At 53.1% G+C, this 21,295-nt stretch overlaps 6 protein-coding genes across 6 annotated transcripts; 3 read left to right on the top strand and 3 right to left on the bottom strand.

Annotated features, from left to right (window-relative positions):
- Nucleotides 1–24: 24 nt before the first annotated feature.
- On the top strand, nucleotides 25–750 carry J4E84_010123 (uncharacterized protein; the record flags this gene model as incomplete). Its single annotated transcript, XM_049392681.1, has 1 exon — nucleotides 25–750. One exon carries the CDS (start codon nucleotides 25–27, stop codon nucleotides 748–750), a length of 726 nt encoding a protein of 241 aa, XP_049239629.1.
- A 144-nt stretch (nucleotides 751–894) lies between these two features.
- Nucleotides 895–2,740, bottom strand: J4E84_010122 (uncharacterized protein; the record flags this gene model as incomplete). Its single annotated transcript, XM_049392680.1, has 5 exons — nucleotides 895–1,130; nucleotides 1,181–1,570; nucleotides 1,623–2,050; nucleotides 2,140–2,334; nucleotides 2,397–2,740. The coding sequence occupies 5 exons, from the start codon at nucleotides 2,738–2,740 to the stop codon at nucleotides 895–897; spliced, it is 1,593 nt and encodes a 530-aa protein (XP_049239628.1).
- Nucleotides 2,741–7,125: 4,385 nt separating this feature from the next.
- On the bottom strand, nucleotides 7,126–9,011 carry J4E84_010121 (uncharacterized protein; the record flags this gene model as incomplete). The annotated part of the gene is made up of 4 exons (XM_049392679.1): nucleotides 7,126–7,335; nucleotides 7,388–8,287; nucleotides 8,337–8,703; nucleotides 8,752–9,011. 4 exons carry the CDS (start codon nucleotides 9,009–9,011, stop codon nucleotides 7,126–7,128), a joined length of 1,737 nt encoding a protein of 578 aa, XP_049239627.1.
- Nucleotides 9,012–11,667: 2,656 nt separating this feature from the next.
- On the top strand, nucleotides 11,668–11,895 carry J4E84_010120 (uncharacterized protein; the record flags this gene model as incomplete). The annotated part of the gene is made up of 1 exon (XM_049392678.1): nucleotides 11,668–11,895. The coding sequence occupies one exon, from the start codon at nucleotides 11,668–11,670 to the stop codon at nucleotides 11,893–11,895; it is 228 nt and encodes a 75-aa protein (XP_049239626.1).
- An 825-nt stretch (nucleotides 11,896–12,720) lies between these two features.
- On the bottom strand, nucleotides 12,721–17,720 carry J4E84_010119 (uncharacterized protein; the record flags this gene model as incomplete). Its single annotated transcript, XM_049392677.1, has 2 exons — nucleotides 12,721–13,611; nucleotides 13,659–17,720. 2 exons carry the CDS (start codon nucleotides 17,718–17,720, stop codon nucleotides 12,721–12,723), a joined length of 4,953 nt encoding a protein of 1,650 aa, XP_049239625.1.
- Nucleotides 17,721–18,725: 1,005 nt separating this feature from the next.
- Nucleotides 18,726–20,616, top strand: J4E84_010118 (uncharacterized protein; the record flags this gene model as incomplete). The annotated part of the gene is made up of 2 exons (XM_049392676.1): nucleotides 18,726–19,551; nucleotides 19,598–20,616. The coding sequence occupies 2 exons, from the start codon at nucleotides 18,726–18,728 to the stop codon at nucleotides 20,614–20,616; spliced, it is 1,845 nt and encodes a 614-aa protein (XP_049239624.1).
- Between the last annotated feature and the right edge of the window lie 679 nt (nucleotides 20,617–21,295).

Here is a 21,295-nt window from a genome sequence, read left to right as displayed (position 1 = left end):
CCATATATGACCGGATCACCGAGCATGGCGCCAGGTCTCGCCCTACGACCAGCGAACGCGCCGGATGCAGCCAAGGACCCCGCGACCCCCAATGGCCATGTCAACGGCGGCGCATCAGCCCCTACAACCGAAGACGTGGAAATGGACGATGAGATAGACGAATCGCTACTCCGCGACCAACTCCGCCAGAACCAAGACGAACGCGCGCAACGACTCCAGGCTAAGAACCGGCGCAAGCGCTACCTCGAAGTGCATCCCGAATACTTCTCCGACTCGTCCCTCGAACTCGCCGATCCACTCCTCTACGACCGTCTCATACGCCGCTTCCAAACTGCATCCGAGCGCGAAGCCGAAGGCCGCAAGAAGGGCTTCTCGGGCCAGATGGCGACCGATCTGTGGCGCGCCGAAGCCAAGAAGGACGCGCTGTCGCAGCCCGACCCGAATTCGCTCTTTACATATAATCGCGGGCCGCAGGGACAGATAATGGAGGAGGAGAAGGATGATGTGCCCATGACGAAGGAAGAAGGGAGGGCCTGGTGGATCGACGAGATGACACAGCGCTTCCTGAGAGGCGGAGACGATGATTTTGAGTACGACAAACTAGTCGACAAGAACTCCAAGTACGACGACCCTGAGGCGGAACGAGATTTGGAGGACGCGTATTTCGAGAGCATGGAGAGCGACTTCGATTCAGACGGAGAGGGGAAGGAGAAGGTGTTGACGGGTGAGACGGGCATACAGGACTATTGAGTACACGCGAGCGATGCACAAACAGCCAGGAAGGGAGTTTTTGGCTGAATGCCATAATTATCGCCGAAAACTCTTGCAATCGCAGGCGCAAGGGTACGTCGTTACACATTCTATCTGTTTGAAGTACGAGACTAACGACCCAGACTACAGGAAATACTTGAACGTAATCGCCCGATCCCCAAGCGCGCCCAGCTCCTCGGGAGTATACCCGTTATGCGCGCCCTCGGCTACCTGTCGCTCCCTCTTCGCGTTGATGCGCTTGTAGTTGAACACCATGAACAGCAACGCTAGGATACCCGCTACGATGAACCCGAGTTCGAGAGCATGACCGAGAAGATAGCGCGGCGCGTCTTCTGCGCGATAGAAGTTGGAGGCCATGGCTAGCGAAAGTCAGCAACAAGGACTGGCACATGAGGAATGGACAACTTACCACCCGCCAAATTACCCACGGCGATCTGGATAGCTTGCCCGGTAGCTCTCTTCGTACTTCCAGCAAGATTATTGCTGAGCCATGTGATATTTCCAGGGAACGCTGGATACAGCGCACACGCCGCGATGAAGACACCCGCGTATACGAGCCCCGGCACGCTGCCACCCGCGATACACATGATGAAGCCGACAGCCATGATGCACAGGCATACAAGGATGAAAGGATACCGCTTGCCAACTCTATCGCTGAACCACGCGACAACAACAGCCAAGACGGAAGCGGTGATATAGATGGGTACAGTGAGGAGTTGGGCCGTCGAAGAGCTGTATCCGAGTGCGCGGATGATGGATGGGAGGAAGAGGGATATGCCGTATAGCGGGCATACGATACCTGCCTATGTTAGCTCGGCACACCAGCAAAAGAGTTAGGAGGTGAACCATACCCCAATACACCAAGACATTTGTCCAAATCTGCCAATCGAGGAACGCCGCTTTGACAAACTTCCACTGGAAGCTATCATCCTGCGCGACCCTAACGCCTCCATCCGCCTCTTCCTTGTAGTTCTGATACTTCAAGCGGTATACAACAAAGGCCCTTTCTTCCTCAGTGAGGAAAGTAGCGGTTTCCGGGAAGTCGTAGAGCGTGAAGTATGCAATGACTGCCACGATGACAGTCAATATCCCTTCCAGGATGAAAATCCAGCGCCAACCCGCGAGGTTTCCTACGCCGTCCATATGTGCGATGCCGAAGGCCAGAAGACCAGAGAAAGCGCCTGCGACGGAGGCAGCGGAGAAGAAGAGGGCTTGCCGGAATTGCGCTTCGTGGCGTGCGTACCACATTGTGATGTAGTATGCTACTCCTGGGAAGAGACTGTTTAGATGGTCTGTTAGCCTGACGCGCTCAATCGGCTGTAGAGCATGCCGTTTCCATAGGCAGACAGGGACTCGGTAGAGACATACCCGGCTTCCGTAACACCCAAGAAGATTCTGGCAATCAACAATCCCTCGTAACTCTGCACTATGCCCATGAGCGTCATGACGATGCCCCATGCTACCATGATGGTTGGGAGCCAGATCGATGGCCGAAGCTTTTTCAGTAGGAGGTTGGAAGGTACTTCGAAGAAGGCGTAGGTGAAGAAGAAGACTGTTAGACACCTGTTTCTATTGTTAGAACATCATATAGAATTAGAAGAACGATAGCTCTGTGAAGAACATACCAGTTGTACTGCGCACCAGTCATGTTAAGATCTTCCGTCAACCCTTCAATCTTCGCGTTGCCGATGTTTCCTCGATCCAAGAAGGAGAGTAGGTACAATAGTGCTAACATGGGGATGAGGCGCAAGTCCATCTTCCGTAGTATCTTCTTCTCGTCGAGATGCGCAAAAGATGCCATGGTCACGCCTGGACTCGTAGCCAGCGCGTCGATGCGCGCCCGCTCCTCTGCCTTTGTTCTCCCATGGCCGAAGGATGTGATGGAGGCTTTGCGTGCGGCATGAATAGATGTGCTATCTGGGGAATCACTGGCGTGGGAGAGCCGGCGAATGGCGGGCTTTTCGTCCATGGCGACGGTAGAGATGCCGGTATACAAGACGGGTGAATAGTCTTGCGGGGAAGAAGAGAGATGCAAGCAACACCGCACAATAACCGACCAAGAATGTCAGATAACTAAAAGCTAAAGACCAATCCCTCGCAACATAAAAGTCCGGGGACCATTCCATACCACCTCCCAAAAGCCACGAGACGCTGATCCCCGCCGTCGCGCGAGCGCGCCCACTGCACGCCAGTCCAGCCGAATAACCATCGTCTCCACCCCCATGGGGCGCCCGGTCAACGATTACCGTGACTATCCAGCGACCGTTCACCCGTTAACCAAAGTTTGCTCCGCGGGTACACACCCCAACATGACACGCTCTTACTCGGTCATTGATAAAAGTCCGCCATTGACGCACGCCCAGCCCCTGCCCACCCCTCTTGTCTGCCTCCCGCACCACTCAGCATGCGTGACGGAAGCCTTCGACGTGCGTCAAGACTTTTGCCGGCCAGTCTTGTGCGAGAGAGAAGAGTTTTGCTGTGGAGGCGGGTGGATCTGGGGGAAAGCTGGGGTAGACGCGGAGGGGATGGACGGTAGTTTTTGCTTTGTTGGGGGTTAGGTGGATGGTGGGTGAGGTTGGCGGGTTGCTGGATTGGGTAGGTGCCGAGGGGAGGCGGAATGGGTTCCGCTTATTGACTCTGTGAGTAAAGGACGCTACGATACTGGATTATTCCGCGCATACGTTGGTATATGGTACGTATATCTTCTATATAGTAAGAGAGGCCTGAAAGTGGAGTTTCTGGGGAAACAAAAGAACAGTAGGGGCATTGTGTTTGGTATTACAGAACATGTGGTGAAAAAGATGAAGCTAGATGTCTATGACATGTGCCCTATTGACTTGACAAGGAATTGTAACTCGCGTCGTAAACGAACGGTCAAAGAACTGGGTCGATCTCTTTTCCCGCTGGATGTTGATCGAATGTAAATCTCGCGCAATCAAAGGCTGGTGATTTGATCAAGTCGAAGTCGTGTCGATATCTTAAAAGGAGCTCATCTTTGATTCGAAGACTTGAAGATCACAGTAAATCAGGGTCGGGTAGTCGCAGCGTTTCTTTGACTTGTGAAGCCAGAATCGTAGTCTGGCTTTCGCGCTCGAACTTAATGAGTTTTCTCGCCAGGATAGGGGTCGCGAGGGTTGAGACAATCTTTGCATCTCTTGTGAAAGCATTGGTTGCAGCTTGTGTCGAGATCTATGTCGTTGAGATGATACTACCACAAGAAGCCCAATTATCATTTTGAGTTCACGAGGGTTGTCTAGTAGTGGTGTCGCTATAGTTAAGTGATTTCGAGTGCCTAGATGTGATAATTCGGTGACCGAAGTATGGGCAACATATTTTAATATACGCTGAGATGTAAGGTAGAGAACAATGAAGGGCCTTCGAAAAATGAGTACAATGTAAGGAAGTACGACGCGCATTTATATACCATGCGATGACTGGTCGTGATTTGACTCCGTCGAGGCCGATCACTGTTGTTTCTGACGAGTAGCTTTAACTCTCCGTCCTGACTGTGCGCCGCGACTGTAAGCTGTGAGGTATATGCTCATCCAAAAAGTAGAGACAGGATGATGAGATAATGAGAGCAATTGACCATAGTACAAAATCGCTATGACTGGCCCGCTCCTTGGAACATGAAGGCGAGCATAAACACACGATACATACATGAAAAGCTAGAGTGAAATTAAGGTAGAATACATTCAACTATCTATCGCTTCTATGAGAAAGCAATTATTGCCAACCACTAACGCTATAGTTCGATGACAAAGATTGGAAAGTGATAGAAACGAGAGCATGTAGGATAACGTAGTGACATCGGTAGCGACAGTAATGACGAGAATGAGCTCAGGAAACAGCTAGTAACAACAGGTACAAAGGAAAAGCAATAATGAGAAGTGATGTTACAAGACACGAGGCAGTAAGAGAATTGGAAAGTACAAAAAACAAAGATGGTAAAGATAGCAACCTCCTCAACATGAAAACAACGAGATCGGGGATTTGAAACGAGACAGGGACGACAAGAGTGAACTAAGGCAGCCCACGGCTATCGCTATGAGCTCTATTTCGTCGTACCACATAAAGGGCAGAAATCGTGCCAGTCTGGGTTGTCTGCACCACATGCAGCGCATTTCCACATGTCTGTGGGTGTGTCATTCGTGAGATGATGAACAGCCGAGGATGCGTAGTTGGGAAATCCGGACGCATCATGAGGGTAAGACGCTTTCGTGTGTGTCATACGAAATCGATGGTCTGAACGTTCCGTAGTTGCTGAGACTGGCGCATTGTATGACTCGTCTTCCCCGTGTCGGTATACAAAGCCATGGTCGCTATCCAGTACGGCGGATTGTGGCATGGTCCCCATGTTTGATCGCTTCATATTTGCTGCAAATTGCTCGTTCGGTTCCGCTTGAGCTTTTTGAGATGGCTTGGATACGATGTCCTTGATATCGAAGAGAAATGTTTGGAGGAGCAGTTGTTGTGCTGTGTATGTTTGAGTTTCGCGATGGGCTCTGATGAGTGGTAGCGCTAAGAATTGTTGACTGTCTATGTGACTTGGGACTGTAATGCAGCTTGAGATTGAGAGTGCTTGTGGTAGTAGAGTAAACCGTGTCGCAGTAAGTATTATATATGCAACTCAAGACAATATGAAGCTTGGAACGACTCGACAGGAACCATTTGCCTCGTAAATTACCTGTGATGGTCTTGACCGCGAGTTCCAAGGGGCGTGTACTAGACCAGAGGGGCCCTTCAGTCTCCACCCAGTTCCCCCTACTAGTTTCCGGCGCATCAGGGATGTGTCCCCAATACCTACATCGTGAGAAAGATCGCTTCACTCCGTATGCCGTAGTGCTATTGTCTAAGCCCACGAAGGGACGTCCGATGCCGAAGAGTCATTGTGGTACTCCAACGAACGGGCATCGTGAGGTTCAGGTGACGCTACCGTATTAGGCGAAAGGTAGGGGATGAAAGAACGGCCAGCCCTATGGATGAAGATCGTCGTACGGCGGAGCACGGTGCTGCAACCTGGCAATGTTGGCATTTCGAATCCTTCCCGTTCCCACCTTGCAAAGCAGCTATCTCGGGCGTCGTTGCGATGGGAGTATGCAGCAACATCGCGCCATTGGCGATAAGCGAGCACTAGATGCATCAATATGTTGGAAGATTGCTTCCTCGAGGTCCAGATCTGGCAGTATGATCCTAGTCGGTTGTCGAAGTTTGCCGCGGACGCATGGAAAGCGTGCCCTTCGCGATACTACACACGTCATTAGCAACGCAGCGCTTCATATCGCCAATTGACTCGACATTGTCTTGGCCAATAGAAGAGAGGATAGCAGTCTAAAATATCACCATAGCCACTGTCCTCTCGACCGATGTCACGAAGCGCGCGTAGAGGGCGGTAGTTTCGTCGTGACGAATCTCCCAAGATCGTGGACGCCTGCGTCGTAAGGCTGCCCGGTCGGCTCCGTCGGCAGGCAGGATATGCAGTGCAGCAGGCGACGTTGGCCTCAGAAAGGGCTTGAGAGGGCCTCCGTGCAGGCGGTCTGCGCACCGTTTGCCTGGTCGTGGATTACCACTCTAGGGCAGTGGAAGCGACGGAGTTGGTGTCGCGCATGTCGCAATGTTGCGCATACACGCAGGTGACCCAGGAGGACTTCACTTGCACCGACGGCGACGGCGAGCGGCATGTATGTCGACGTTAGCAGTAGAACGCTGCGATGGAAAGGCGCGGTGTCAACACGCATCTCACCCGCAACCAGGGTCTCCCGCACCCCAAGCTCGCCGTTGCCGTATACCCGATCGACCCACCCATCCAGGAAGCTCGCAGACGGCAAGCACGGCAACAATCCAAGACAATGTGCTTTGCTTGATCGTTTGGCTTTTGATAAGGATTTTGGATCCGCGCTGGCGTTTAAGCTTAATTGTGAGTTTAATGCGACGTTGTTGTCATGCGTTGTGAGTGTAGGTGCAGGATGATGGCCAAGACGGGTAACGTGACTTGTCTTGGCATTTGTATACCCGCTGTGGAGTACACTCATGTGGGTATTGGTGATACTTTTAGCTTTAAAGCTGCGCAGTCATAAGTTTTACTGACAGGTGTGTCAAATCAGCGACAATTCATGCCGTGTGAGGGTGTAGTTGCATCAAGTCACGGATGAAAGCAGCATTCGGATCAGTTTGGCGGGGTAGCTGGCGACCAAGATATGGTTGGCAGTCAAGTTGAAGAATCCAATATGTATTTTCAGAGAATATCGTGCCGTCCTTAATGTTAGGTGAGGTCACCACCAACACCTTCTGCGGCGCACGCACAGCAATGGCATCTAGTAAACCAAACTAACGGATATAGTCGCTAATTGCAGTCTAGATCAACCATGCAACGAAGGTTCGGTAGAACCAGCTGCCACCCTTGCCCTCGGTGGCTTTCTTCTCTGCTGCATGAGCGAGGAATTCCTCCTCTTCGCGGTCGATCTCGGCCTTGCCACTGTAGAAATCGGCTTCGTGGGGCTTGACCATCTTGGACTTCATGATGAACTTGTAACCGAAGATGCAAATCAGGTAGACCGGAATACCCTGAAATGTTTGTTAGCATGCTATTTGTACATGAACGAATTGGGTGACTTACGAGGTATCCAGTAACGAAGTTCTTGTAGTCGAAAGAGCCATATTTCGGATCCTTGGTGAAGACACTGAAGTTCTTCGTCAAGGCGATGAGGATGCAGAAGAACAGCGCAATGTAAGATCCGGTAAGACCGAACGGAGCAGTGTACGCCATCATGTCCTTGGTAATGCCTTGAGCGCGACGCGCGCGAACAAACCAGATGTGCGACACCAAAAGCGAAATCCAAGACAACAGTCCGAAAATGGTGGTGAGATTGACGAAGTAACCGAAAACCACCTTGGCATCATCTGCGGCGTTCATGAAAGCAGTGCAGCAGAAAAGAGCGGAGATGGCCAAAGCAGGTACAGGCACACCGCGCTTATCAGTCCAGAGGAAGATCTTAGGGGCATGGCCTTCGACAGCAAGACCGTAGATCGTACGGGAAGCAATGTAAAGATCCGAGTTGGAAGCGCTGAAGGTGAAGAGCAAGATGCAGGCGTTGACGATAGTGGGGAGAATAGGAATATTCGCAAGCTTGATGGCGACGACGAAAGGCGAAGCGGAAGCACCGGTAGTAGCCTTGTTTGCGAACGCCAACTCCTTGGAATCGTAGGGAACGATCATGCCCAAGAAGAAGACCGACAAGCAGTAGAAGAACAAGATCCGGTAGAAGGTGAGCTTGATGGCGCGAGGAATGGTCTTGCGCGGGTTTTGGGCTTCTCCAACAGTAACACCGATAAGTTCAGTACCGAGATAGGCGAAAACGGCGTTGACCAAGGAGCTCCAGAATCCGTAGAATTTACCAGCAGAGCCACCAGCGATGAACGGCTTGAACGCACCGGGGTCATTGTAGTACTTGAAGCCAGTTGCCGGACCAGGCCCAGCACCGACAGCAAGGAGGAACGAGAGGAAGATGACACCAACCTTTTCTCTAGTCAGTATTGTTTTGTATCGAAAAGCGCTTGAGACTTACAATCGTGATGACTTTGATAGAACTAAGCCAGAACTCAAGTTCACCGAAGAACTTGATACCGAAGTAATTGATACAGATAATGGCGACTAGGAAGATTGCAATCCAGACTCCGGGATTGACTTCATCTCTAGACTTCCATTCCGAAAGGATCAAAGCAGTGGCAGTAAGCTGGTTCGGCGTCGTGATAATGTATTTGCACCAATAAGTCCAACCAAGAGCAAACCCGAGAGCAGGGTCGCAGAAACGGGTAGCGTAGCCAGCGAAACCAGAAGCGTGAGGAATCCAAGCGGCCATTTCGCCGAGAGCAGTCATGACGACGTAGACGATGAGACCGACGGAAGTGTAGGCGATGAGAATTGAACCAGGGCTGTTGTTGTTAGTGATGATGAGAAGTCGCCAGATTCGCGCTACTTACCCAGACTGTGCCAGCGCTTTACCAGTACCGATAATGAGACCAGTTCCAATGGCTCCTCCGATGGCAATCATAGTAATGTGGCGCGACTTCAGACCACGGTGCAGATGCGTGTGGTCGGAGTGGACGGCAACGCCATTGCTGTCGACAGCGGAGACCTCTCCAGTCTCGTGCTGGTACTCGGGCTTGGTGCCATACTCAGGATCAGAAGCGTGAGGACTTGCGCCGTCCGAGGAACTCGACTTGCGGTTCCAGATGGCCATTTTGAATGAAGTGTGGTGTGTACAGTCAGGTGGACTAGTACTTTATGGCGCGTGTTGAGAAGAGCCGCACACGGGTGAGTGTAAGCGGTGATCGCGGGAAGCAAGCCCGAAAACGTGAAGCAACTCGAACCTGGTGGTGTCGAGGAAAAACAACTGTATCAACAGCTGGTACGTCAAATACTGGTGAGGCAGCGGAGAGCCTTGAGCGGCTGAAGCAGCAGGGTACACCGGTTGTTATACGACCGAGGCTGCGGGGAGGGCGAGATAGTGGTCCCACGGAACGGTGCTGATAACGAGCTACCCGTTGGAAGGCTTGTCGCGGCGGGCGAAGTAACCCAAGACGGCCAAGCAAAGAGGACCGCAGTGAAAGAATGGTGTGGAACGGGCACCGCCAGATCCAACCAATATTGACGACTTGCGTCTTCTAGAGCGTCTTGAGCGCAGCGCCAATCGCCCGGTCCAGCGAGCCATGCTGGCGCGTCTGTCGTCTCCGCGTATATCTCCTTCTTGATGCAGTTGGACTGGTGGGACGGACCCTGCTCTGTGTGTCTTGGCGGTGGCCATGGCATGCTGAGCCAAGTTTCTTGCCTATCCTTAATTCGCTCCTAGCATGATAAGGTGATATTTGACGTTTGTGGGATCCGATAAAAAGCGAACTGCCACCCGGCTGCCTGCCGCTACGAGTCGTGGAGGAATTCTGCCCTGTTATTTCGGGCGAGGCATCTGCCTGACGAAGATGCGTCTTGTACGAGGCGGTATTGCGAGAGTCGCATCACGAGGCAGCTGAGTTGATTGCTGCGTGAGGACCTGTTCAGCCGCGGCGGTTTTGCCCCCGCATTAGGCGGCGCGTGCACGGGCCGGCAACTCGTTCGGGTGGCAGGAGTTGACGCGCCTGACGGTGTCATCCCTTCCCCGACACAGCTAGGCCATCACCACCGCCGCACAAAGGCCTACTGCTGATTGCCGTTCTTACGACATCCGCGTTCAATTCGCATTACATATCGCGTGCTCAGCTGCTCCACACCAAGAACGAAAATACTAAACACTCTCCACATCCGATACGCTTCGGACCGATCGACATCCCCATAGCGATAACCATTATCAAAACCGGAGCACCCAGTTCTGCTGTTGTGCGATGGAATCACTAACGAAATGGCCATCCCGGCCTCTCTAGTTCTGTTAGCGGATGCAGCCATCATCAGACCTGGAAAACCCTGGCGCTAAGCACCATGCTTCTGGAAGACCCCAAGATGATGACCCAACGCTGCATTGGCGATCGTGAGGGCCACTCGATGCTCGTTATCTACTTGGCCAACACCCAAAGGATTCTCTGGACCGCTCTGGCCGATAATTGCGCCGACCTCCATGTTCGACGGCGACATTTGGCCATATCCAAGCACTTGGTAATCTTGTCAGCATCGGCTTAGTTGAAAATGCGCGAAATAAACGGAAAGGCGCTGGGGTGCCTTGCAAAGGCAGACATGTGACTTCGCATACGAGAACGCCTCGCATTTGAAGATCTAATGAGAACTGCACATTTGGTCAAGCAGTACAAGTTTCAGCATTGGAATCAGTACATTTGTAAGAGCTTCTACCATGCATGTTCCAGTGGCACAGTGAGTGTGGTCGCGTTCTCGAATGTTCTTCGTTTGATTATGATACACGATCAGGCAAGTTTCCCTTTCGGTATCTCGCGCCCAGTACTCAATTCTCATGTCTCAGTCTTCTTCCATCCATCCTCGATCTCCTCAAATATGCCATCAACGACGCAAACATCAAGACAGCGAACACAGTCCCTACCGCGGCTGTAATGTATACTGCTATCTCCGACTTCGAGGTGTCTGGTGCTTCTGGTACATCGGGAGCACATTCGTAAAATGTACTGGATTCCGTCGTTGATGTGAACTGTTCTGGAAGTGGAAGATACGGCGGTGATGGCATTGGCGCAATAACGGTGATCCAGACAACATGCGTTTCAGTAACAATGCCGGCCATTCTGCCGTACTTGATCGAAGAGAAGAGTGTTAGAGAGCTTGAGAGATGGGAAAAGAGCGAGACCGGTCGACCAGGAAGAGATGTAAGGCCATTTTCAAGGACGCCGTTGGTACACTTGCAACGTAGAGCTATCAAACGGAAGCCATGAAGCTCATCATCGCTCAAAACACACTCTTGTAGATGTCTAGCACGTTACTACACTGAGCTGGACCACTGAGACTTCTTTGAAGCCTTCGCAGTGCGAACACGGATGAACGAGCCTGGCTGCAAAGTCGTAGCCATTTTCTCATTCTCTTGCACATCCGGCGAGCTTGTCGGAGTCGTTGGCATTGTCATGTTGGCCGACGAACGGTCGTGATTCGTTTAATCCGAACTGAATTCGGACACGAACTCAGAATCTCATAAGCAGAAAAAGCTAGATAAGTGTACTGACAGCTGCATTAGTACAACAGCAGAAATTCACGGATTTATAAAGTCATGTAGGTGGAAGCGCCAACGTGTACTTCTTTCCTCACTTAGCTCTAAAGTTGCGTCATGCTGCAAACAAACTTGCGCTCGTCCACTAGGTACAGCACTGGCAGCCACGGACCATACCCATCACATCCACTCAGCCTTCCGCATCTCACCATTACAACAAACATCAATATCCACCTCCATCGCTATGCGTCTCGCACAAATCTACCACCCCGTCTTCGCAGCGGAGTTCAACGAAATCGCAGACCTCTTCGAGGCCGGCGAGCTTTACCCAGCCATCAACAAAGCCAAAGAGCTCATCGACCACCCGAGCAGACCCATGTACCACAAAATGCTCTCTTGGGTCATACTAGCTCTTGCTCTGGACCACCTGGACGTCATCAAGATCTGTATGCAGCGGGCAGATGCTATCTAGAAGAGGTAAGCCCCCACTGTACGAAACCCATGCGCATGTACTGACCTCGAACCCCCACCTCAGGCTGCGACGAAAGATATGGCCGGGCACGAACGCCGAGTTCGATCTAGCGATGGACTGGACACGCGAGAATCTTGACATGGTGTTTGAGGGTTGGTGGACGGAGGTCTCGCGGCGCTGCCAGGATTACGACATTCACTATTGGGGTATCGTGCAACTTATGATCCAAACGACATGGGCAGGCGCGACTTAGGGTGACGTGTTTGAAGTGTGGTGGATGGGGCTGATGACGCGCTGCAACGGTGCCGTTCCCGATGACCACTTCGAAATACCCACACCGGGGTGGGAACAGCGGCAGAGGCATTGGATCCGTGTTTGAGGCTGCTGAGGTATATTCATTGTAGTCATGAGAGGGCTGGACGAGCGTTGAATACGAGAAGAGGAATCTCAAACACCTCTTACAGTAAATGCCTCGTGGGTTGTGATATGATTACCGCATTTCAACTACATAAGTTCGACCGTAATCTCGAACATGAACACCGACACCAAGCAGCACATGCAAGACTAGCCGCCTGAGAAACCAAAACACCAAGCACAAATGAACCAGGTATCCTTACGCGAACAAGAAACAGATTCCTAATGATATGCAAGAAAGAGCGCCAATCGCCCCAGCTCTGTCGCAACGGGTAGTGCAGCGGTGGGTATACCCAGCCCCGGGGTCCTGACTCCATAACTCCGCCCGCTTGCCGTAGATGTAGCGTAGTATGGTCGGGAAGATGGTGTTGCACAGCAGGCCATCCAAGTATCCATCCGTATGTATTTGCCTTACTCCTTTTGCCCTTCGTTAAGTACAAGCTCAACGACAACCTGACTCCTTTCATGTTGCGGATGTTGTAAGCTCAGCTTGACTGTCCTGTTGTGACTTGAACCTCCGCTGAGCCCGTCATCGAGGCACTTGACATCGCGTCCAGCGATAACTTGACGCAGACGACCGTTTTGCGCATTTCTGATCTCGACAAAGTCTGGGTCGAACAAGAGTACGTAAGGACCGTACATAGCGGCAGACTTGGCTTTGCCGACAAACTCCATGATGACGGACCGCGAGATGTCACCGTTCTTGTTGATGTATACGGCACACTCTTCGTAGCAGAGCAAGAACTCTTGATCCGAGAGGCGGAACATGCCCAGTGGGTCCTGGTTTTGAAGACGTGAAGCGATGGTGGCCACGTGTGATTGCTTTAGATCGGGTACGGACCATGGCTGCTTCTTGTCGAGGGTAAGCACTTCAAAGCCCTTTGCTGTGGAGATTGCCAGCGACGAGTGGAAGAGATTGATCGTGTAGCACTCTGCTGGGATATAGAACTCGTCGTACTCGCGGAAAAATTCTGTGCGTCCAGACTTCCATATCCTGGACTTCTTCTCGGATGATTTCTGGTAGACAGGCTCAAGCACCTTGAAGGTGGATGAGATACCGTCACGCTTCTTGTAGAACACTAACGTTCTGTCTTTCATCACGCCGGTGGCGAAGAAGCCAATGTCGCGTGCGCCCGATAGCTTTTGAGGTGCTCGTCGTGTTGAGTCGTTTGACGGGGCTACGCCACTGACTGGGCACACGGCATCGAGATGGTACGCAATCAGTGCCTTGTCGGAGATGAGCAGCATCAAGCTGAACTGTTCGAGGACGGCGATTTGCGTCACACGTGGTACTTGGATTGCCTATGAGTGTTAGCACCATATCATACGACTACGAACGCATTACATACCTTGGACCAGCCTCTAGGATTATCAAATTCCGACACGTAGACTCCAATGTCTGTACCAACGGCTACCATGTGCTTGCCGTAGGGCTGGCTGAAGGCTGTTGCGCAGTTCACCCTTGCGCGACAGATGGGGACAGGCCGCCCAACATTGACGAAAAGTTTCTCCACTTCGTCGACTGCGCGGTCCAAAGGCGTTCCCTTGATCGTGATAGCTTTTTGCGAAGGCATCGCGCTGTCATATGCGAAGGCTGCGTCAGCCATCACTCTTAGCTTGAACGGTTCGGCGTTTTGAGCGAAGAGAGCTGCTGCGTGTCGCGTCTTCGCAATGATGAGCTTGTCGCACCACTCGGCACGGTTCGTTGCTGATGGTGCATATAGCGTGTAAGTCTCCTTGCCCAAGTGCTTTACGCGGAAGGGGTACAAAATCTTCTCATCCTTTGAAGCATCATTCGAGGTGGTGTTGACCATGGTCTTGCCGGAATTGCTTGTGTTGGTCGACCCAAGCGAGTTTGAGGTGCTCGTGTGTGATAGACCGCCGGGTACAGGGCTGTTGTTCAATCTTGTAGCGGCCCCAGAACCAACCCGACCAGACACGGTAGTGACAGTTGAGATACCCTTCATGGTAGAGCGTACAACCGGATCATCGTCTTCGCTCTCGAGAACAAGAAGATCCATGGGAATTGGCAATCTTGACACATCGTACTTCTCAGACTTGGTAACACCGTCTGCTTCTCGGAATGAGACTGCCTTAGCGAGCACAAGGTAATGATCGAAGAGCAATGCGTGGGTCTCAAGCCAGTTGAAACGACTGCCTCCCATCCTTTGCAAGTCGCCTCGAAAGATGAGTTCTCGGCCGAGGTGATCCAGGTTGAGCTCCACTCGCTGCATACCTGGCCGCAAGATGAGTTTTGCTTGCAAGTCGGTGAGACTGACTTTCCGACTCATTTCAGCGACACGGCTGTCGCACTCTAGTGTCACGGCTTTGATCTCTTCTTTGGCGACCTGGAGATTTCGTTTCTCCTCGTTGTCCACAGTCGAGTACTTGATGACTGTGTCTATGAGAAGACCATAGCGCTGCAGTCTGTCGATAGGGCCTTTGAGATATGTATCCCATCCAAGCTTTTCTGATAGCTTGTGCTTTTGAGCGTCGTCCAGGAAGGTGCGGAACAGTATGTTTCGGTCAGCTTCCTGTCGAACCAGGAAGGATGCGTACGGGAAAGCCGCGGCGTACTCGATGTAGGCCTGCTTCGCTTTTCGGATCCATTCTCGGAAGATATCACTGAAGCCTACAATCCATGGACCTTGCTCTTGCTGTCTGTACTTGATTTGTGGAAGGAGATGGTCTTCGTTCGCTTTCCGTACTGCGTCTACCTTGCTGAACACGTCGCGGATGAATCTGTCGACTTTCTTAGGAGGTATGACCGGAGGCTGGGCTGACTGAAGTCGGTCCCGGTAGAGGTGCCGTAATACGTCAAGTCGGTTCATGTACTTGTCTTCTCCTTGGACGATCTCGTGTAGGATGTTTTGACGTTCAATTTCCTTCTTGTTTGCTCCTTCGATGTCTTCTTTCTTCAGCTTATAGAAGGTAGCCCAGTCTTCTGATCGAGGTGCGGCGGAAGGAGCGTGCAGGTCGATCTTCTTGAGTGTGCGTTGGCAATGGTGCGAGTAACATCGACCCGGGCTTGCATGTGTATGCAACATGGGAGCGTAGCATCCGGCCCCCGTAAGCTGGAATATTACTCCAGTCATGCTCGCGGTTGAGAATCTCAACCATTCTTCCTCGTGCACAAGCGTGCCTGCTTTGTACATCTCAGCCACTACCCGACTACTCAGTGTCTCGGCATCCGCAATGTTCATAGTTGGAACTTTGTGAGTGAATAGCGCAATAAGACCTTCTTGAATCGGACCCTCCTTAAGGTCATTCTCGCCTTCGGTCATGTTCTTCAGCCAGGAGATGATTGAGCTAAGTGCCCAAGGCTCAGTGCATTTCTTGAAGTCGATGCTGGAAAGCTTGGCGGGGTTGAAGCGCTTGCCGGCTGGAATCGTGGGTAGGTCAATAGCTACGGCTTCGGCGCTGCCAGGGGTGAGGGTGTTGCCGTCGCTATCCATGGCACCGCCATAGAAGGTATTCCGGTTGCCGGGAGGAGGTCTAGGTCTGTGCCCCTGTTCAGCGTCTGTCTTGGAACGAGGCAAGGGAATGGCATCTCGGGCATTGCTGTGCTGGAGTAGAGAGGTTGAACGGGGCACAGGGGCCCCGGTGGGAGAGATCATGTGCATAGCGTTCGCATCCACCGGGTACGAACGCTGCGCAGCAGGAGCGTTACGCCAGTATTCGTAGGATCCAGATCCAGTGGAGCTGTTGCTCTGGTGGTTCATTCGCCGGCTGCCGGTGTTCACTGGAGGTGGGGGTAGTGGCCGGTTCGAAATGCCCGGGTGATAGAACATATCCGGTGGCTCGCCCGGCATTACTGCTGAAGGGCCATTGAGTGTCGAGCCGGACAGGGCAGATGCGCTATCCATGAGTGTGACCTCATCGCCCTCGTCGTAGCTCCGCCGCCGTGCGCTAGGCTCTTCCAGACCACCGGTACCAAATGTGTCGACACGCGCGTTGCTCGAGAAGGACGGGAAGGGATGGATCGGGTCGTAGTCGTCGTGCATAGGGTCGGATCGTCGCTGAGAGCCTGAGGTGGACGCTGTGTGACTTCCACCCGCTGCCAGTACGCTTGGGTCTCCACCATAGTTGAAAGATGGTGCGAATCCGCCGCCATAGGTACCCACGTCCATACCCACGTAGTCACTATCGCTGGCACTTTCCTGTCGCATCGGCTCGGCAGGCATCTGCGGGGAATGTACCGACGTGTAGTTGCTGAAGAGCCCGGTGCCACCACTAGCTCTACGAGCTTCGTCTTCTCTTTCCTGTTCCTCGGCCATCTGAAGTGCAGCTAGACCAGCAGCTGCCTCTACGTCGCTCTCGTCACTAAGGTAGGTGTCGCGTCCAGCAACTGCGCCATTCGTGCCGTTTCTTCCTGCAGACTCGCTGTAGTATTGACCGTTTGGCTGTTGGACCTGGGCGCCGCCAGATGTCATGTTCATAACGTCGTTGAATAGTTCATCTTGATACCCGTTCTGCTGCGGCGCGAAATATTCGTCGCTGTCGGACTCGTGTGGTGGTGGTGGGGGTAGCGGTCGCGATGATACCGTGTTGGTCCGTTGCGGCGAGCCATGTGTAGGGACCTCGGGCGTGGGTGGAAGGGCGTTGCCAGACATGGAGGCATACCTGTCGCCGCGCTGGGAGCCGTAGCCAGTGTCGTATCCCGGGGGAGACGGGAGTGGAGCATGCGAGGCGCTCGAGGAATAGTAGCCCGAGGACGCGTTCGAGGGTCGTCGGTTCGGATAGGTGCCCCAGTCCTCACCCGCAGATTGCGCGCTCCCTGGAGGAGCAGGCAGTGGTGGTGCGGCCGATGCTGCGTAAGCTGACGCGCGACTCTGGACAGAGGATGCTCTTCCAAAGCCCTGATTCTGGTATACCGAGGGCGAGTGGTATGAGGCGGTCGGGGAGGTGGGCGAGAAGCCATAGGATTGGCTCAGGGAGTTGGTGGGTGCGATGTTGCTGTCGGCGTAGGCAGCTGGATTGTACGGCTGGTGTGAAGCCGACACAGAGACGGGCGGCGCGAAGGTCCTATTGCTTACACCGCCGTAGTGCTGGGGGTTGGGCAGAGCGATGGGCTGCGTGTTGTAGTTCTGGGGGTTGTACGCCTGCTGCGCCCGCTGGTAGCCATAGCCGCCGTTGAACCCGCCCGCTGTGGGGGACATTGGACCCTGAGGTGGCTGCGGGGAGCTGTTTGCGCCGATGAAGAGCTCGTCGTTCTGGCGGGCCGCTATGCTGTTGCGCCGGTCGAGCTGCTGGAGGTGCCCATAGCCCGTGGGCGCGCCGTTGGTGGCATCGCCATTGTCAGCGCTTGGCGTGCGGCGGTTGTAGGGATCCTGATATTGGCCGGGCGCGCCCACATTGGAGTGCGGGATGTTGGGATTGTAGTAGTTCTGGCCGTTTCCGTAGTACGACATGGCGGCAGGAAGGCGCGAGGATGGTTAGGAAGGCGCGATGGGAGTCGGTGCGGTGGGAAGCGTCATTCACGAGGCTATCTGACCAAGTTGCGCGGGCACCATGACCAGGGCCGCTGAGCTGAGCTTCGAGTCCAGCAACCTAGCCAGCGCGGAGAGGGGGGAGACGCAAGGCGATTCTGCGACTCGTACGATGTCGCGCGCTCGCATGCGCCGGCGCTGATAACTATCCTGGTGGGCAGGAATGAGGGACGGGAAGCAGCCCTGCCTGTGCGTAGGTGGCAGCTGTCGAACGGATCGTCAAGCGTGTTTTGCGTGGCTGTAGCGGGGAGTGCGGGCCGCTGGGCGACGCTGCTATGGAACTGCGAGATTCGAGGAGGGACACAGGACTCCGCAATGGCGATGCAGGAATTAGGGTGGTGGGAAGACGGCTATGGCTTGTTTGCGGCGTTGCTGTCATTACCGTCCAACTATCGCGGAGCCAAGAACAACCGGGAGCGGAGCCCTACCGTGTGCCTGATCCCCCATCTCGTACCATTGTTCCGCACACTGCACCCTTTATGGCCCCCGTATTCGCCAACTCGGAGTAAAACATGACTATCATCAGTCATTGTATGCTTGCAGCCAACTACAATGTCGCATGCGCACAGCGGCGGCGCTGTCTCTTTGGGCGTGCAGCCATCTCCCAAGAGCCCCATGGCCGTGTCACCAGAGCGCACCTGCTAGAGAATGTCATGCACCAGCAATTCTGACCGCAGGCTCGAAAACGCTTTCACGGGTCAAAACACATGCGAAGCTTGTGTAAGGTACCTAGGTATTGTGAACTTAATCTTACCCCGCAGTGCTGCTGGCGATGCTGTCACCATCTCCGCCCTTATGTTGCTATTTCCGAGGTCTGGCTACGGCGCAACTATATGTCATGGCGCAGTTGTTGTTTGACCCGGAATGCTCCTCGGTGTACTTCGAACAAACTCACTTTTCATACATTTTCGAGCCAATCATCTCAGAATGGGCATACAGTCAGATCCGCCGAGTTCACTATACGCTGCTGCTGGCACTGCGGCTGACGACAACGTAAAGGTCCGTGATCAATTGCCACCAGAAACTGACCAACATGGCTACCGAATCAACGAACAGCCCATGGGGACGAAGAGAAAGGTCAAAGTCGTCTTAATGGGCGCTGGCGCATCGACTCTGAACTTTCTCAAAAAGGCCGAAGAAGAGATGGAGAACCTGGAAATAGTATGCTATGAGAAGAACCACGATGTTGGCGGCACTTGGTTGGAAAACCGATACCCTGGCTGCGCCTGCGACATCCCTTCGGTCAACTATCAGTTCTCTTGGAAAATCAAACTGTGGTCGCATTACTACTCGTATTCGCCGGAGATTTGGGAGTATTTGAAGTCCATCGAACGCGAAAATGACTTCATCGCCAAGTATATCAGGCTGCGACACCGCTTAGAGCATGTGGAGTGGGACGATGCGGCCGGTCTATGGCGGTTCCGCGTTCGTGATCTGGAGAAGGACGTCGTGTTTGAAGACAGTGCCGAGTTCTTTGTCAACGCCGGCGGTGTCTTGAACAAGTGGAAGTGGCCAGAGATCCCAGGCCTGCAAGACTTCAGAGGCAAGCTAATGCATTCGGCGAATTATGAAGAAGGCTACGATCTTTCCAATAAACGCGTAGCTGTCATCGGTGCTGGTAGCTCAGGTGTGCAAATTGTCGCGTCAATACAACAAAAAGTCCAGCATCTGTACCACTGGATTAGATCGCCAATATGGATCACAGCAGGCTTTGCTCAAACCTGGGCCGGAAAGAACGGCGCAAACTTTCGATGTAAGCTCTACCCTCCAGGATGAAGGAAAGCACTGACGTTCCATAGACAGCGAGGAACAGCTCAAATACCTCGAAGAAAATCCCAAGAAGTACCTGGAGTATCGCAAACAGATTGAGAACGAACTCAACCAGCGCTTCAAGTTCATCATCAAAGGCAGTGAGGAAGCTCGTCTCGCACGTGAATATGCAGACACCGAAATGCGCAACAAGCTCAATCATGACTCTCGTCTCATCGAGAAGATGATACCCAAGAACTTCAATCCCGGATGCCGCCGTCCAACGCCAGCACCGGGGTATCTCGAAGCTCTCGTTGCGCCCAACGCCACTGTCTTTACCGACCCTATTGGCTCCATAACAGCCACAGGTTTCACAGACAAAGAAGGCAACCACCACGAAGTCGACGTGATAATATGCGCGACCGGCTTCGACACCTCCTGGCTGCCGCGTTTCCCCTTCAAAGCCCATGGCCGTGATCTGCGCGATCTATGGGGTTCAGAGGAAGGCGTAACATCTTATCTCAGCGTTGGTATCCCAAACTTCCCGAACACGTTTTCCTTCTGTGGTCCATATGGTCCTCTCGGTCATGGTTCTTTCATGCCGCTGATCGAGGTGTGGACCCGCTACATCTTCTCCGCCATCACAAAATGCCAGGTCGAGAAAATCAAGTCTCTTACTCCCAAACTTGCTCCTTGTTTGCAATTTCGCCAACACGCCGATCTCTTTCTGCAACGCACCGCGTGGACTTCACCCTGCCGCTCTTGGTTCAAGCAAGGAAAGACGGATGGTCAAGCAACCATGTGGCCCGGCTCGCGCCTCCACTTTCTCAAGATTATGGAAACGCCACGGTATGAAGACTTTGAGATTGAGTACAGACAAGGAAACATGTGGTCATTTCTGGGAAATGGGTTTGAGGTAAGAGAGTTTGATGGGAGGGACATTACGAACTATCTAGGTAACTTGGACGAGGAGGGAAGAGACGTGCAGCCTGACTATGATGAAGGGCTAAAAGACGTACTTGGAGGATTTACGTTGGGAGACGAGTACATTGTCAAAGGTGGGCGATAAGTTTCGTGAAGACATCGAGGCCTGATCTATCCTGCTGCGCGTCTTCTGTCCATCTCCATTTCGGCAACGCTCCACCTTTCAAAGTTCAGACGCATGGAGTAGATAACGGAGTGGGCGCGTAAAGGTAATAGGCGCTTTCGCTGGCAATACTCCGACCTCTTCACCCTTGCACAGACTCATCATCCCACTATGCACGAGACTGCGTGAAAGACTAGTCCTCGGAGGGGCAAAACACAGGCAATCGCTTGTTTCTACCTCCGCTTTCGCTTTCAACCAACGGATGCCCGGCACTTTGCGCGCACGATGCGAGTGCTTTCGGCATCGCCTACGCTCCAACCATGCTCCATGGGCACCCCAGACGCATTGACGATATCACAACAACCGCCAGACGAGCAGAAAGCGGCATCCACTAGCCGGCTACGTGCGGCGACATATTCCTCTACCAGCGCACCACAGTGCATGGTTCCCGTCACTACACCCCATCTCCGTTAGCAGAACGGCCAAAACATACACTTTCGTGATCCAGGCCGCCGTGGCGCCCAGAAGTGTTCACGTGAGACACCTCCGACGCCTAGCCTTTGATCTCCCGACAAACCTCCCGCCAGCACCTCGCGTGACCAATTACACGGTACTTGCGGAGTGGCGCTGACATGCGACACGTCATTTTGGAGCTTACATG

Source organism: Alternaria hordeiaustralica (genome assembly GCF_023758085.1).
Source record: "Alternaria hordeiaustralica strain BMP 2776 chromosome Unknown scaffold_36, whole genome shotgun sequence".
In the NCBI taxonomy this organism is placed as follows: Eukaryota; Fungi; Ascomycota; class Dothideomycetes; order Pleosporales; family Pleosporaceae; genus Alternaria; species Alternaria hordeiaustralica.
The sequence above is the reverse complement of the archived record's forward strand: the minus strand, read 5'-3'. Positions and strand labels throughout refer to the sequence as shown.